At 35.6% G+C, this 14,721-nt stretch overlaps 1 protein-coding gene across 4 annotated transcripts in view; it reads left to right on the top strand.

Moving 5' to 3' along the window:
- Window positions 1-14,721, top strand: part of LOC138940677 (nephrin) — a 224,172-nt gene that overhangs the window by 197,415 nt on the left and 12,036 nt on the right. For all 4 annotated transcript variants that reach the window (XM_070309785.1, XM_070309787.1, XM_070309784.1 and 1 more), the window contains exons 9-11: window positions 273-403; window positions 9,833-9,992; window positions 12,720-13,070. In XM_070309785.1, the coding sequence (XP_070165886.1) occupies window positions 273-403; window positions 9,833-9,992; window positions 12,720-13,070 (642 nt within the window). The remainder of the gene's footprint in view (window positions 1-272; window positions 404-9,832; window positions 9,993-12,719; window positions 13,071-14,721) is intronic.

Consider the following 14,721-nt stretch of genomic DNA (forward strand, 5'->3'; position numbering starts at 1 on the left):
CGCGCGCCTGTGTTGCTCTAGTATTATTAAAAGTTGTGGCGACGTATAGAATTATAAATAGAATTCGATCTCGAATTTTGCCGCAGCAGATCGCGCGTTTAAAACTTTAATTATGTTATTAAGTATACAACTAATTGGATATAAATTTATAGGATAAATAATAAAAATGTTTACGAGGATTTCTTAAATAAAAATAAATTACCAAATATTTTACAATTGGTAAGATATTTGTCACATTTTATTCAACATTTGAATTTGAATTCTGATTGCAGTCGCACCTATTGCCACCTTGAAAATGGGTTCCACCTTGAATCCGAAAAACATCAAGGAGGGCTCCGATGTTTACTTCGAATGCAACATCAGGGCGAATCCCAAGTTTAACAAATTGGCCTGGTTCCACGAGGTAAGCGTGAATCTTCTCTTTTTTGCAAATCTAAAGACTAAGACTCGTGTCGGATAATAAAGTAAAGATGCACAACTATTTGTAATAACATTCGTGCATCTAAGATATATAGGATGAATATTTATTGCATACACGATACACATAACAGAGACATGGGACGAGATAAAATCAACCGAAAATGTATCAATGATTTAGTTTTGAAATATTTTTCTGATTTTAAACTTCCCTATATGTCAATCTTTCTAACATTTCCAATTATTGATATAGTTAATTAATTGGATACGGCTAATTTTTTAGAAGAGAAATATGTATATAGATCCTAGGAAATATATGAGGAATTAGTCGAATATTATCAAAGGTTAGATCTGGGTTAGCTACAATTGATCTGCAGGGTATAGGTCAAGTATCATAGCTCTCTCAACATAGCCCTTTAACCCATCCTAAATTGCGCATATATCTCATCGCATAATATCGTTATATTCTCAACAAAGGATTTCATTAACGAAATACGATCGATAATGCAATAAATTATCATTTTACCGAAACTTATGCAAAAGCAAGTATATATATATAAAGGATATTGAGAACATATGTTTCATATTCCACACCTGCATGATAGAAATTTTTATTTTTTATTTTTTTTTTTCATAATCATAAAACAAACCTTCCTCTATAAGAAAGCAAAAATAGATGAGATGACATCTTTATTAGTTCCATTTCAACGACATTAGTTTCAAAGGTATAAAAAGATACGATAAGAGGTAAACGAGCATATAGCTATATATGCGTTTAACGACTGCAAACGGCCGCAGGATAGAATTTCAGGGACGACCGATTTTACCGACTATTTACGCTTGCCCCGATGAAATGTCCCCTAATTAGTACGCCTAGTCCGTCCCGCATTAACATTGCGTATCGGACTCATTCGCCTACAATGCTATTTGATGCACGTGGCATTAGCTGAAATAGATTACATGAATCATTGCGCAACACTGAAGCACAATCGCGGGCAGACAGTACGATATGATTAGAACGTTCGAGTTATTAAAAAGGAAAAAAATTGTTATTTTAATATAAAAACATATATTAATCTTTATAATTTAATCTATAAATTAAATAAAATAATATTATAAAATATCATACAGATAAATTATCAAAAATCATAAAAGTATACGCTCTTCAGAGTTCTAAAGATGTCCGCTTATAATTATTAATAAGTTTCATAAAATTTAATGATTTCTTAATGCGGTTGATCTTTATTGATTTAATAAAAAATATATACTACTTGCACACGAAATTCAAACGTTGAAGAAAGATCTTGGATTAAATTTTTAGAATTTGCAACAAATTTAAAAATCGCGCGTCAAAATCCTGAAGAGATATACACTCGTGATTATCTGTGTGAATTTCGTAAGAATTGATTTTTTCGTGCATTTAGTCTTTTTTTTATTTAATCAAGGATATATATATATATATATATATATAAATATTACTATTATTATTATATTACTATATAATAGTACTATTTGCGAAACATAAAGGAAGATCATCTCGGATTAAGGCAACCTAGATATTCTCTTGCGTTATCGGTTACCAATTTCTGGAGATGTTGTACGCGAAGAAACGAATTGCCGAAGTTAGCGCGGGAGGATCCTCAAGCACCGAATAATTACAACGATCAAAGCAAAGTGCTGCTGCAACGGCGTAATTAATCAGATTCGAAGACACTACGACGGAAAAAAACGATCTACTTTTTGGATTAATCTTTGTGGAAGCTATGGAGGAAAACGTGTCCTGAATTATCTTACTATAAATTTTCACAAAGGATCTTCCAAGGGAACTTGTATTCCAACAAAACTACACAAACAGATTTACGATCGATCTTCATTTTCTTCCATCGTTCAATGCGAATAATGATCACTATAAGATGATTTGCACTAAAACATTAATTAATATAGATCATTCCCTCCATTTTAGCCAGATATTTTATGTACGATAACAGACAGAAAAAGTATGACAACGTGGAAAAGCTCTGCAGCTTTTGTTATTCAATGTGGACTCTCATCTTCTTGCGTATTGTTTTTATGATATACCTTTTTTGTCGGCAAAGATGATCGTCGAAAAGTACGTCGTGCAGATTCACCTTTATCTTCGGTCATTCGAGAATCGCTAGAGCTAAGCCTCTTAAACGAGATTACGTCTTTCATCATTTTCCCTCGCTCTCTCTTTCTCTCTTTCTCTTCTTCGAGACGAGGAAATCCTGCGAGCATTTCCTCGGTTCGTTCATGACGCGATATCCTCACGTCCTACGAGGACGTTGTGCGATATTTAAACTGCGCTTCCTCCGAGGATACTGCGTTGCTCACTTGGACCAGTCGCTGGTTAATCCCCGGAACAAAACTAAATACTGCGAAGCTTCTACAACGCCAACTCGAGCCAATCTGCCAGATAGATTTATATGTAAGATCGCGATAATATTTTTCTTCTCCGTCACAGCTTGCGTCAATCGCTCTTATTCTCGTACTCTATAGATAAATAATGCGAATCATATAATATGCAAATATTTGAAAATTATGCACCAAGATTAAAATAAATACTTTTTTTTTTATTTTCAATCGATGAAATCAAATTTCAGCATACGAGATTAGAAAGGAATGGTTATATTGATTTTTACAATGATACTTTTATTTTTGGCATAATCTTTTAAACACACATAAACAATAACAACGAAGGGAAAGAGAGGAAAAGTTGGTGGTAAAGTGATACCTATTCCGCATAATATTATTTTAACTTGTAAATGACAGATATTAATACATAAATGCCTAAACTTCTTTCGCGATAGCGCACTTGCAAAAGAAAAGACAATTTCAGAAGATAATTATTTCAAGAATAATGCCATTTAACGTGTACTGAAGGATTTCGCGAAATCTTAATCAGCCATTTAAAGCTTAATATAATTTATTTTGACATACGGAGAAATACAAAGGATAATGATATACTCTGTTTCGGGTATAGTTTCTATGAATCTCTTTATCCTTTACTCCCCCTCTCTTTTCTCTCTCTGTCTTTTTTTGTTCTTCGGACAATTTCGCGGATCGTTTGTCTCGGTTCCAACAGCATGACGTCGTTGCATTTTTAAGCGAAGAGACGGGCGTGAGAGGAAGAATGTTGACTGTTCTCTTTAAACTTTTAAGAGGCAGGACGAAAGTCCTCACGACTCCTCACAAAGAAGGAATATCGAGTCGCTTCTCTCGCGCCGCGCTTACGGGACAATTTTCCCCCTCGGATAGTCTCGCGCGTTGCCAGAGGGGACGAAAATTTTTCCTTAGAGGGGCAAGATGCCGTAAACGCGACTTCGGGGAATTCCAGGCGGAATTTCGCGAATTATTTATCGGTCTGGTGCCGCACGAGGAAACGACGACGATAGACGCGATGGTAGGTGCAAGGCTGTTCGGCACGTCTCGGATAAACGGGCTGGAGAATCGCGCGAGGAAATCGAAGGCAACGCTCGATATGATTCGAACGGCGCATCGAACAGGAATTCTTCTCTCCTGCCGTAAATCCCGGAAAGAAACTTTTAATTGGACAGTATTTTATATAAAGGGAACGAAAAAGGATATAGCTGTTTCGAGTTGGAGACATTTCGAGGTATTTTCTCTCTTGAAATAATTTATAATATAAAGAATATAGAAGAGGGACGAAAGAAAGAAAAAAAACTTTTTCTTTTAAGAAAGAACAAAGAACCTGAGAACTCTGAATGTTTTAGTATCTTTCCTTTTTACTTTATTACGCTTTCAAGCATTAATTTGTTTCGTCGCTCTTCCTCGCTAAGTTATTATCAATGTCCGAGTTTTCGCAATGGATTTAAGGATCCGATTCACGATGCGGCGAATCTTCGGAGAGCGAAGAGCGAAGGGAATAAGTTCTATCCGCCATTCGAATAGAATTTTAGAGCAAGAATAATTTCGGAATGTCTGCAGTTATTCGTTGGGTGACGTGCGAGCGCCCATGTGCATTCTCGTCGAAATTATTGTAAATTTACGAGCACCCGTTGTCGCGCACCTCTCCCGTTCCGTTCGTACCGCGTGCCGCCCTGCTCGTCGAACCGAACCGATAAATCGCCCACGAATCACCGGTCGCCGTTGGTTTACCAAATTCGTAAAAACGTTCGTGCGACGAAAATTTTATGGCCAACGGACGGATGGATGGAGCGCACATGTTTGCGCGAATGATGAACGCGCATCGTGCGTTCACCATTGTGAGAATTGCGACAACTCGTTCGCGGTGACACTCCTGCGCTTCAATCGCGTCTTTATTAAAGATTCAGAATTAATCCGGATTCGAGATCGGCACAGAGATTTAAAAGACATATTTTTATCTACATTTTTGTTGCACGCTGCTCAGCTGCCTTATTCATCGAAAGAATTTTTCTGATTGTAATTTTTAATTATTATAAAAAATAAAAAAAGAAAAGGGAGAACACACACAGTTTCGAGAACTATAATCGTACAAGGAATATTAAAAAATTAAACAAAAAAATTAAGACTCGCTAAAGAATATTTTTTACTATAAAACTCGTGTTTTCTCTCTATTCGTTATTTCATTTACAAATCGCACTGACGATGTCGAATACGTGGTAAAATGTAAATAACATTACAAATAGTAATCAGGTAAAATAATATTTTTCTTAAAGTCGCGATCGATAAAACACTTTTGTACGAAATTATTCAAGCGGCGATAAGAAATAAAGATGCGCAATATTCAGACTGTGGGCGAGAATACTTTTTTCGTATGTGAGCGGAAATCGTGCACGCAGCTATGAGCATTATCCGAACGAGCGACGACGATTCAGTCGCGGATTAACTCGCAGCTGCCTGCCATTTCGTCTGGAAATCGAAAGAGATATAAAAAATGGCCGACAAATATTTGGATGCGCCTTTGAAACCGCTTGCAGCAAATTTTCATTTCGTATCATACGAGCGTGAAATAACGCACGTGTGATTATATACGTATGATGCAATTCGAGCTTGTACAATATATGCCGATCATTTAAGTAAATTTTCTCTATCGTACTCTCTATATTTGCAATAATCATGTTACGAAACGTTTGATGTTAAACGTTCCCCGCAGTATATGTATATTTTTGCGACGAAAAAAAATTTATCGAGAACGCGATCACGATGGGTATTCGAAGTCACACTCGACTCACACGAACGCAGGCTTTTGACATTTAAATATATTTGTCACTTAAACATTGCAGCTTAATACATTGCTGCAGTTACAAACAAACAATTGTCATTTTGTCGTTTGCCGTTTTATTCGATATCTCGTGAAATTGCGTTACATTGTTATAGATACCATGTAATATAAAGGATTCGGTTGAGCAAAACGTGTGTAAATCCGAAATCGTTGGTACATGATTATTACGTTTAACGTTGCGGCGAGCGTTACACATCGTGAGCTATGATATAACATCATTATATCATATTATAGGCGACATTTCACATTTTGCGACGATTGAATGGAAATTGAATTTCCGCCGATTAGTATCGTTAGTATCGTATTTTGAGAATTCGAAACTTTATCCAATATTCGAAATAATTTGATATCGATGTATCTCGTTTCATCGCGAAAATGGGATGAAAAATTGCTCATACGGGAAAATATGGCAAAATGTTCTATATGTTGGACATATGTGCGTTATATAATGTTTATATTGTATTTAAATTTCAACCCTCTCCTCTCTCAAAATATATGTGTTATCATTTTTCGATTACCATATATTCTTGATTTAGACTTTATTATTCCTCGCTCGTTATTTCTCAAGTCGTTGTATCTTATATAACAACTTGATTTTATTTTCTTGACTTTTGATTTATATTTTAGGCTAACAAATTATTATGTAAACTCATCTTCTAAAAAGTCATAAAATTCAAACTGACTTAAAGCACGAACTCAGTCAGCATTTCAATTCACCGAAATCGTACCACGTTTTCAATCTCTGTAATTCTCCATTGAGAAAAGACTCGCATCCACAGCGGATATCTCCTCGCGTCATCTCGCAAAAGCAACGAGAAAGCATGCTCGGGCGCGAGTTGAAAGTTAAAAAAGGATTTAGCTGTTACTTATGCATAACCCGAGCGAATGGCGTAACTTTTCGCCGACGAGATACACGCGATGTAAGATGCACGTACCATCGTAACGGAGTGTTGCCGCGAGGAGTTAGGGGGCGGAGGGTTGGAACTTATCGTCCGTGTCTCGAGTCCGGGGAAGCTTCGTGTATATTATACCCGGTGACACGGATATATTCCGGAACGAGGCACGCGCTCCTATCACCCGGTCTCCGACACGGTACGTATATTTAACGTCTAATACGATGGCGTCATGTTACGCGAGAACTCACACGGAAACGGTAAGACAAGAGAGAGAAAGAGAGAGAGAGAGAGAGAGAGAGAGAGTTCTCTCCGAGAATACGCGAGTCCCACAGGACGGCGTATCCTGGAGGTGGCCGTAGAAATAGGAAATTCCATTTCGCGCCGCGAGAGAGTTTTCGAGATAGAAATAGTTCACGTTCGTTGACAACGTGGATTATTCATTGGAAAATACGAATCGCTCGGCTGCAAAAGTGGCTAAAATTATTGATGTTGTTATAAAACTATCATTTTTAAAGGAAATCGTGGAATATAAGTATATGACAAGTTTGTTTTTAATGAAGAAGAAATAGAAGAAATAGCTGAAATATTCATTTTTTGCTTTGTGCAAAAAATATAATAAGTCGTATCTCGTATGTCGGTTTCACATCGATAAAATATAGATGCTTGTTTATATATCTTATTTGAGAATTAATCCAATTAATGTTCTAATTTATAAATTTAGATTTGTATATACAATATAATTTCATATAAAAAAAAAGCTAATATCTTCAAATTTATTATTATTTTCTCTCTCTCTCTCTCTCTCTCTCTCTCTCTCTCTCTCTTTGCATCGAACTACAGGGAGTTTACTCCATTACGCGCGAGATCGTGAAGCTTCTCTGTTTTTCATGAGTGCTTAAAGCTTAAGACATGAACGGGCATGCGCATATACAACGGTGATATTGTCTCTCGCGAAGACGTATCGCTTCCCGATGCTGCAGGCACCCTCGGCACCCTCGGCACATACGTATGTAATAGAGTTTCCATGGAGAGAAGGACAGATACGGAGCTCGTTACTCATTTGGTGAAACAAGCAGGCGAGTCTCTTCGCACCGCGAGGACCCTCGCGGTCGTTATAGCCGCTGTATCTACCTTCTCTTGACATTATTTGTGACCCGTTTTCGTTGGATCTTATCCGCTCATCGCCTATCGAACCTCCGCAAAAATTCTCCGCAAACATCCTCGGAGAATCCTTAATCCTTTCGCGTTCTTATTAATTAATTTCGACCAAAATGAATTGATATCCTATGTTTCGATACTCTTGACAATGTTATTGATCTTTCTCTATATCATAATCAATTTTCATTACACATTTTGAATATTCTCATTATTGTCTACAAAGATTCAGAAAATTGATTAGAATTGATTATTTATGAGGGATTACATCCTAAGTCGATAGGTCGAAGGATACAATGCCAATGTTAAAATCTTAGAGATTCTCACACACAAACCTTTTCATTAAGATAATTAATGAATAAATATTTTAAAATAGTAAAGAAAGTTGAGAAAATATTACTCTAATATCATACCTCTTTAATATGATTTTAATATATTTTAATTTAATATATATTTAATTTATTTTTCACATAAAATTTAAATACTCAAAAATTCCTGGATACATAAAAACGCGTGCTCTCTCAAAAAATTTTATTCTATTCTCTCGAAAAAAAGCATGACGATATCAAACCATATCCTGAATTTGGTGGACTACTTTATTTCATGTTTTTACTGGTGCCTCGGGGAGAAAAAAAGCACCGTTATCTCTTCGTGATTTAAAGCGTACAAATATGTTGAATCACGATCGCGTCGATGCTTCCGCTTGAACGGAATTTTTCTCTCGCGCGATGTAAATCCGCATCGGAGGGAGAAGCAAGTGCAAAACGCGAATATGGCGCTATCATTCTCGAATGGAATATAGAAAGAAGAGCGGGTTATATTTCGATTCGTACGCGTGAAAGAGCACGATTAGGAAAAATTATACGGGCTTTTCTTCGGAAGAATCATCGTGTAATAAATGAAATCCAAATTTTAAAAGCAAAAAATTATTGTTTAAGTATCGGGATATTGGTAATGAAGTTAAAAGAATTTGTTGGTGCTGTAAATAGATAGTGGAATTTTGTTTTATAATTTCAAAAAAAAAAAAAAAAATATCATAACATTTTAATATACAAATTTGTCGCAGGATATATTTATTATCTAAAATTGAAACACTGTAAGAGAGGAAGCATAATTCTCAATTTAATTCTTTCTAAGAAAAATTACAAGCGGAGAACGCTCTTGAAATATGCCAGCCAAGAGTATGCTTACGATTTCTATGTACGCATTCTATATACGATGGGATTCAGGCAAAAAGAAGAGGAAGAAAACGGAAAATTGCAAGAGAGCGATGATAGAGACAGATGAAGGGAAAGGGTGTGAAAAGGCGAGGAAGAAATAACGATAAAACACAGAAAAAAAAGCGCCAGGATTATCCCACGGAGGGGACGTGAGAGAAAACGAGAGACAGAAAGGGAAAAGGGCGGGAGAGGAAATAGGAAAGATAGCGGGAGGACAAGTGTACATCGTAAATTCCCTTTGTCCGACCTCCTCGAGCAGACGACAACCCGCGGCGGGCCGCGGTTGCTTCTTCCCAAGCGGTAGCACGATCTCCGCCGACGCGGAAGCGGTACCGAATGCCAAGACTAAGACAAATTTGTTTATTTACGACGGGTAACAATGAGAGCCGTCGAGTCCTGCGGGAATTTGAAAGACAAGGAGAGAGAGAGAAGCGCGCGGAAAGCACCAGACGCAAAACGATCGTCGGTGTTTCATCCGCTATCTAACAATGTTGCGAGCGTCTCTGTGACGCGTTTGCGTTCAGAGATCGGTTAAAACTATTCTTAGAATAACTATTAATAATAATACATACAATAACAAGTATTTTAATAATAATTACTTAATAATAAATAACTGGTAAAGAAACTATTGATACTTTTTCAATTAATTCGAGCAAAGTAACGCGCGTTTTTAAATTTATACTTGGACTTTAGACTCAGATTGATCTCTGACTCGGGTTGTTGTTTAGAGACTGAATTGGATCGAATTGCGTCTCGACTAGAAATATCGTGTGTAACGCAAGTTGGTATTCGGACAAATACTGTGTCACGTTGAAACGAGATGCGGGTCGTTTCCGCACGCGTGCACATAGCAGTTCGTTGACGCTCAGAGATACCCGGTATCTCGTTTGCTTATTCAGAAGGAGCAGCTGCATCACAACGTCACTGCCGGCGTAGTGCTCTCGGACCACTCCCTGGTGTTGCAGAGTATAACTCGAGAGTCCGCCGGAGGGTACACCTGCATGGCCGGGAACGTCGAGGGCCGCGCCAAGTCCAACGTAGTCAATCTCGAGGTTATGTGTAAGTATGTGTTTTACGGTCTCTTGTGCTCGTAAGCGGGGCAGGCCGTCCTCGTGAAAGCGCCGCTTTAATGGCCTCGGTGGCATGGCACTTCCCCTCACGATGAAATTCCGCGGCGACGAATGTCGCTGGAACGCGGTTTTGCATCGCCGTTGGGGACCGACGATCGGTGGAAGTTTGTCAAAATTCACGATAACCGAGATATTTAATAGGTATATTTTTTTACAATTGAAAATATAGAAATACAAACAAGAAATAGAAAGAATTGAGCTATTTTGTCTTTCGGAATTTATATTCAATTATAAGAAATTTTAATGAAATTTTAATTACTAACTAATTTTACTAGACGAAAGTAATCTTTTTAGAATAAAATATAAATTCTGCCCTTCGGAAGAAAAATATTGATTGTAAAATTACGTTCCAGCGACAAAGTCTGCGTACAGTAGAACATTGTGTCACAAATCAACATGATGCAGATACAGGATATAATATTGTAGTTATCAAATTCGATATATTGAAAGCTATTTTTATATACAAATATATTTATTTAATATTTCTTGACATATAAAATGAAGGAGAAGATTGAGAAAGAATTAGAATTTTATAAAACATATTTTTATACTCGAGAAACTTGGAAATTTAACGCTTTTATCTTCAGTCCTGTTCGTACACCTCGCGGCTGATCACAATCGGCCCGCTACTACTTCGCCAAAGTCTTCGATATTTTATGGAATATCTGCGTGTCGCATAAATCCTCGCGCTCCGAGATTTTACGGTGTTGGAAAGTATAAATAAAACGGCCGGTTATACCGTGGACGATTATCGATCTGCGCTCCCTTATAGGAGACTACTCTCCCGCTATCTAATATATAAGGCTTATGCAAAAGAATTTCGTTGAAAATCCCAATCTTTTGTCCGACGCGTGTTTCGCTGCTACGCAGGCGGAATATTTTTCAAAAATTTAGCTTATCGGTTAGAAATACGGCGAATGTAGCTACCTAGCGGCGAATGTTACAGCATCGTAACTTCTTATTGGCTTTACCTAGCGTGCGTCAATTTGAGAAAGCTCGACGAAAAAGCACGGAAATTTGAAATACACCCTGCACCATTTGTCTTACTGACTCGCCAAAGTACAATATGTCCGTTTTTCTTCTAAAACAGTAATAGATACATATGTCAGTTCAGTAAACTTGGTTTTAGCAGCCACAGATTTCACACACAGTGTAATTATTAATTATATCATCTGTTAAACCGTGGGTTAACCAGCATTGTGTGATAACTTGGCGTATATTTCGACCAACATAATACTCTTGGCTCACATTACTCCGCATATTATGCTAAGTTCAATATATTTTACAACACTATTATTAAGTTTATAACAAATGATTTTAAATAAATCAATGTTTGATTTTCTTAATAAAATATTCACCACCAAAACAGTTGAAATATTTTCCATAAAAAAAATGTGTACTTATCGCAAAAAAAAAAAAAACAATAAAGATTAATAAGAAAATTTTTAAGAAAGTTTTCTTATTTATATTATTTTTTATAGATATTAAAATTAATATTTAATTTCTTAAAACTGGAAACAAGAATTATAAAAAAGAATTGATATAAAACAATTCATTATACCCTACTTAAAAAAGAAATAGGGAACACTTTTCGTACACTAAAAATTGGGCTGTTGTCAAACTGCTGAAACTCGATGAAAAATCATCATAGACAAAAAATTAAAAAAGCATTTGGAAGTTTCAACTTTAACGGCCTATCGGTAGTTTAAAAAGGTTTTCTCTTCCTTGTTCTGTGCTTCAGAAAAGAACTCATTATTTTGTTCCTTAAAATTATGTATTTTTGACACTCTGCGGATCGATAAAAAAATTTCTCTCGAAAAATTCAATTAAAGTTCCATAAACTCCAACATTTTACCTACAAAATCCTTTTTTAAAAATTTTCCTATGTTTTTATCGACCAAATTACACGATTTTGAAACTAAACCTGTATTTTTAGAAATAATGTCGATACTCGGCGAAAAATCATTGCGGATAAAAAATTGAAAAAACATTTTGAAGCTTGAAATTTCAACTGTAACGTGATATCGATAGTCCAAAGAAATTTTTTCATTTTCTCATTTCTACAAAAATACAGGTTTAGTTTCAAAATCATGTGACTAAAAAAAAAAAGTAGGAAAATTTAAAAAAAGCATTTTATAGGTAAAATGTAGTTTGTGGAATTGAGTTGAATTTTTCGAGAGAAATTTTTTTATCGTGCTGCAGAGTGTCAAAAATACATAATTTTAAGGAATAAAACAGTGGATTCTTTTCTAAAGCACAGAACAAGGAAGAAAAATTTTTTTCAACCACCAATAGGGCGTGTTAAAGTTGAAACTTAAAAACGCTTTTTTAATTTTTTGTCTACGATGATTTTTCGAGTTTCAACGGTTTAAAAATAGCTCAATTTTTAGGATATAAAAAGTTTTTTTTTTTTTTAATTATATATTGTTTTATACTTTTGGAATGTTGTGTATATTTATCTACTTTGGAATATTATAAGATGATAACGCGGTACACTCTTGATTATATTTCATTTTAAATTATATATATGCAATCTTATTTTATATTTTGTTTCACATTTTTCCCTTAGCTTATGATTTATCTCGATTGTATTGTTCTCGTGGGTTTCTGCCTAGAATACATAGTGAACTGCCAAAATCTATACGTTATGCTGCAGTCGCCCCCGTTTGCAAGCACGTGCTGAATTCAGGCGGAAGCTGGAGACTCCAGAACGCCACCCCACCACCGATCAACATGCCAGAGGAAGTGCACGGTGCTCTGAAGCACGAAACCATAAGTTTAGTTTGTGAGGTCGAGGCCAACCCCACCAATGTAACCTTCCATTGGACCTTCAATAGCAGCGGCGACCTCAGCGACATTCCGTCCACCAAGTACACCAACGAGGGCACAACCAGCAGGCTTAATTACACCCCATCGACCGATATGGATTATGGGGTCCTGGGCTGCTGGGCCACCAATGCCGTAGGTCATTCCAAACAACCCTGCCTTTATCAAGTCATTGCCGCAGGTTTGTGCAAGTTTAGTCCCCTACCACTTTACTATACTTGTTTTTTCATCTTAATCATTAACCCAGAGATAAGGTGTACAATCTTGAATAATAGAATAGATATCTAAAGATTGCAAGGAAGTTAGTTAGTTTAAACAAAAAATTACAAGTATAATACTATACGATATGTTTTTCAAACTATTTTAGTAATAATTTCATTATAGAAAAAGAGCAGTATATTTGTTGCACATAGTTCAGTATAAATTGTTTATTTATTTTTACTTTGCACTATGCTCAATTTTTATGTCAAATCTGATTTGTTTTATTTTATATTTATTTATATAACTCAAAATACTATTAACTGGGGAAACACGTGTGTAAAAAAAAAAAAAAAAAAAAAACAAAGAAGCAGATTTCCAAAATCCATAAACTATCAGTTGCCAGTACGCAACAAATATTCAATAGTGTAGTGTTCTAGCTTTTGCTGAAAAATTATTTGTTAGAATATCGCCTGACAACAACTGTGCACATATGTTTCTACAATATAAAAATATCATCTCTTTTTAATATATACAATATATAGATATGTACCTAATTTTTATCACAAAGGTAAAAATGTAAAATTTATCTTTGGTGGATTGCGATATCTTCTCATATTGGTTAAAGTTCGTGATCATTTCTTCGGCTCATTTTTATTTAATATGAGAAATAAGTAACGCGACAGACCATTTGATATTTGTACAAGCTTTTTATATTCGTTCGAAAATATTTTTTATAGTGAATAAAATAATTTTTAATTACTATCCGCGTTCGCAAACATTGAATAATACAGATGGTTTATTTTTCCTATTTCTATATGCATATGCTAGTCGCGAAAGGGCTGTTTAAAGTTAAAACAGCATATTTAATATACTTAACCATTTACAAAACGGCGAATGCGCGATCCAAGGTACGACAATATTATCTATTTGAGATATATGTTCCTCAAATGATTGCTCTTCACTATCATTGTTATTCTGTTCCACGCATTCATTGTATATTGCGTGTGTTCATTGTTATTATATTGTGTACAAACATTAATCCATAATTTGTGGAAATATAACTATTATTGTACCAGAATAATTTAGCAGTTTATAGCACGTAATTAAAGCCATCTCTTTATTAATATTATAATCAAATAATACAATACCCGCGTAGAAACATATTATAATCTGACCACGTTAACCTATACATCGCGAAGGATAATATTTGCAAACCGATCTTCCGAGCTTTTCGAAATTCAATATTGTCAATTATTATGTATTTACGTCAATAATTACGTATATGTAAATACGCGGCTTGTTCATCGCAACGATCCTAAAATGCAGATACGTTGGCTAATTAAATTTCTTCTTAGAAAATATTTTAACAAATGTCATATTTTTTATTTCACATTAATGAAGCTCATTATTATATAGGCACGGATTAATATAATACGTAAGTCGAATGAATTAAAAATTTTGATGCCAAACGTACGCGCTTTCTCACTCGCGTCACGACTTGCGGAAATTTGACGAGAGAAGTCGCGAGGATTAAGAAAAAGAGAGGAGGAAGAAAAAGAAGAGAAAAGAAAAGAAAAGAGGAAGAGAGAAACGCGGGACGTTGCACAACGGGAGACGCCACGTTGAAATTC

The sequence above is a fragment of the Polyergus mexicanus genome, unplaced genomic scaffold (genome assembly GCF_030449975.1).
Source record: "Polyergus mexicanus isolate NDT 795.1 unplaced genomic scaffold, iyPolMexi1.0 SCAF_17, whole genome shotgun sequence".
NCBI classification, from domain to species: domain Eukaryota; kingdom Metazoa; phylum Arthropoda; class Insecta; order Hymenoptera; family Formicidae; genus Polyergus; species Polyergus mexicanus.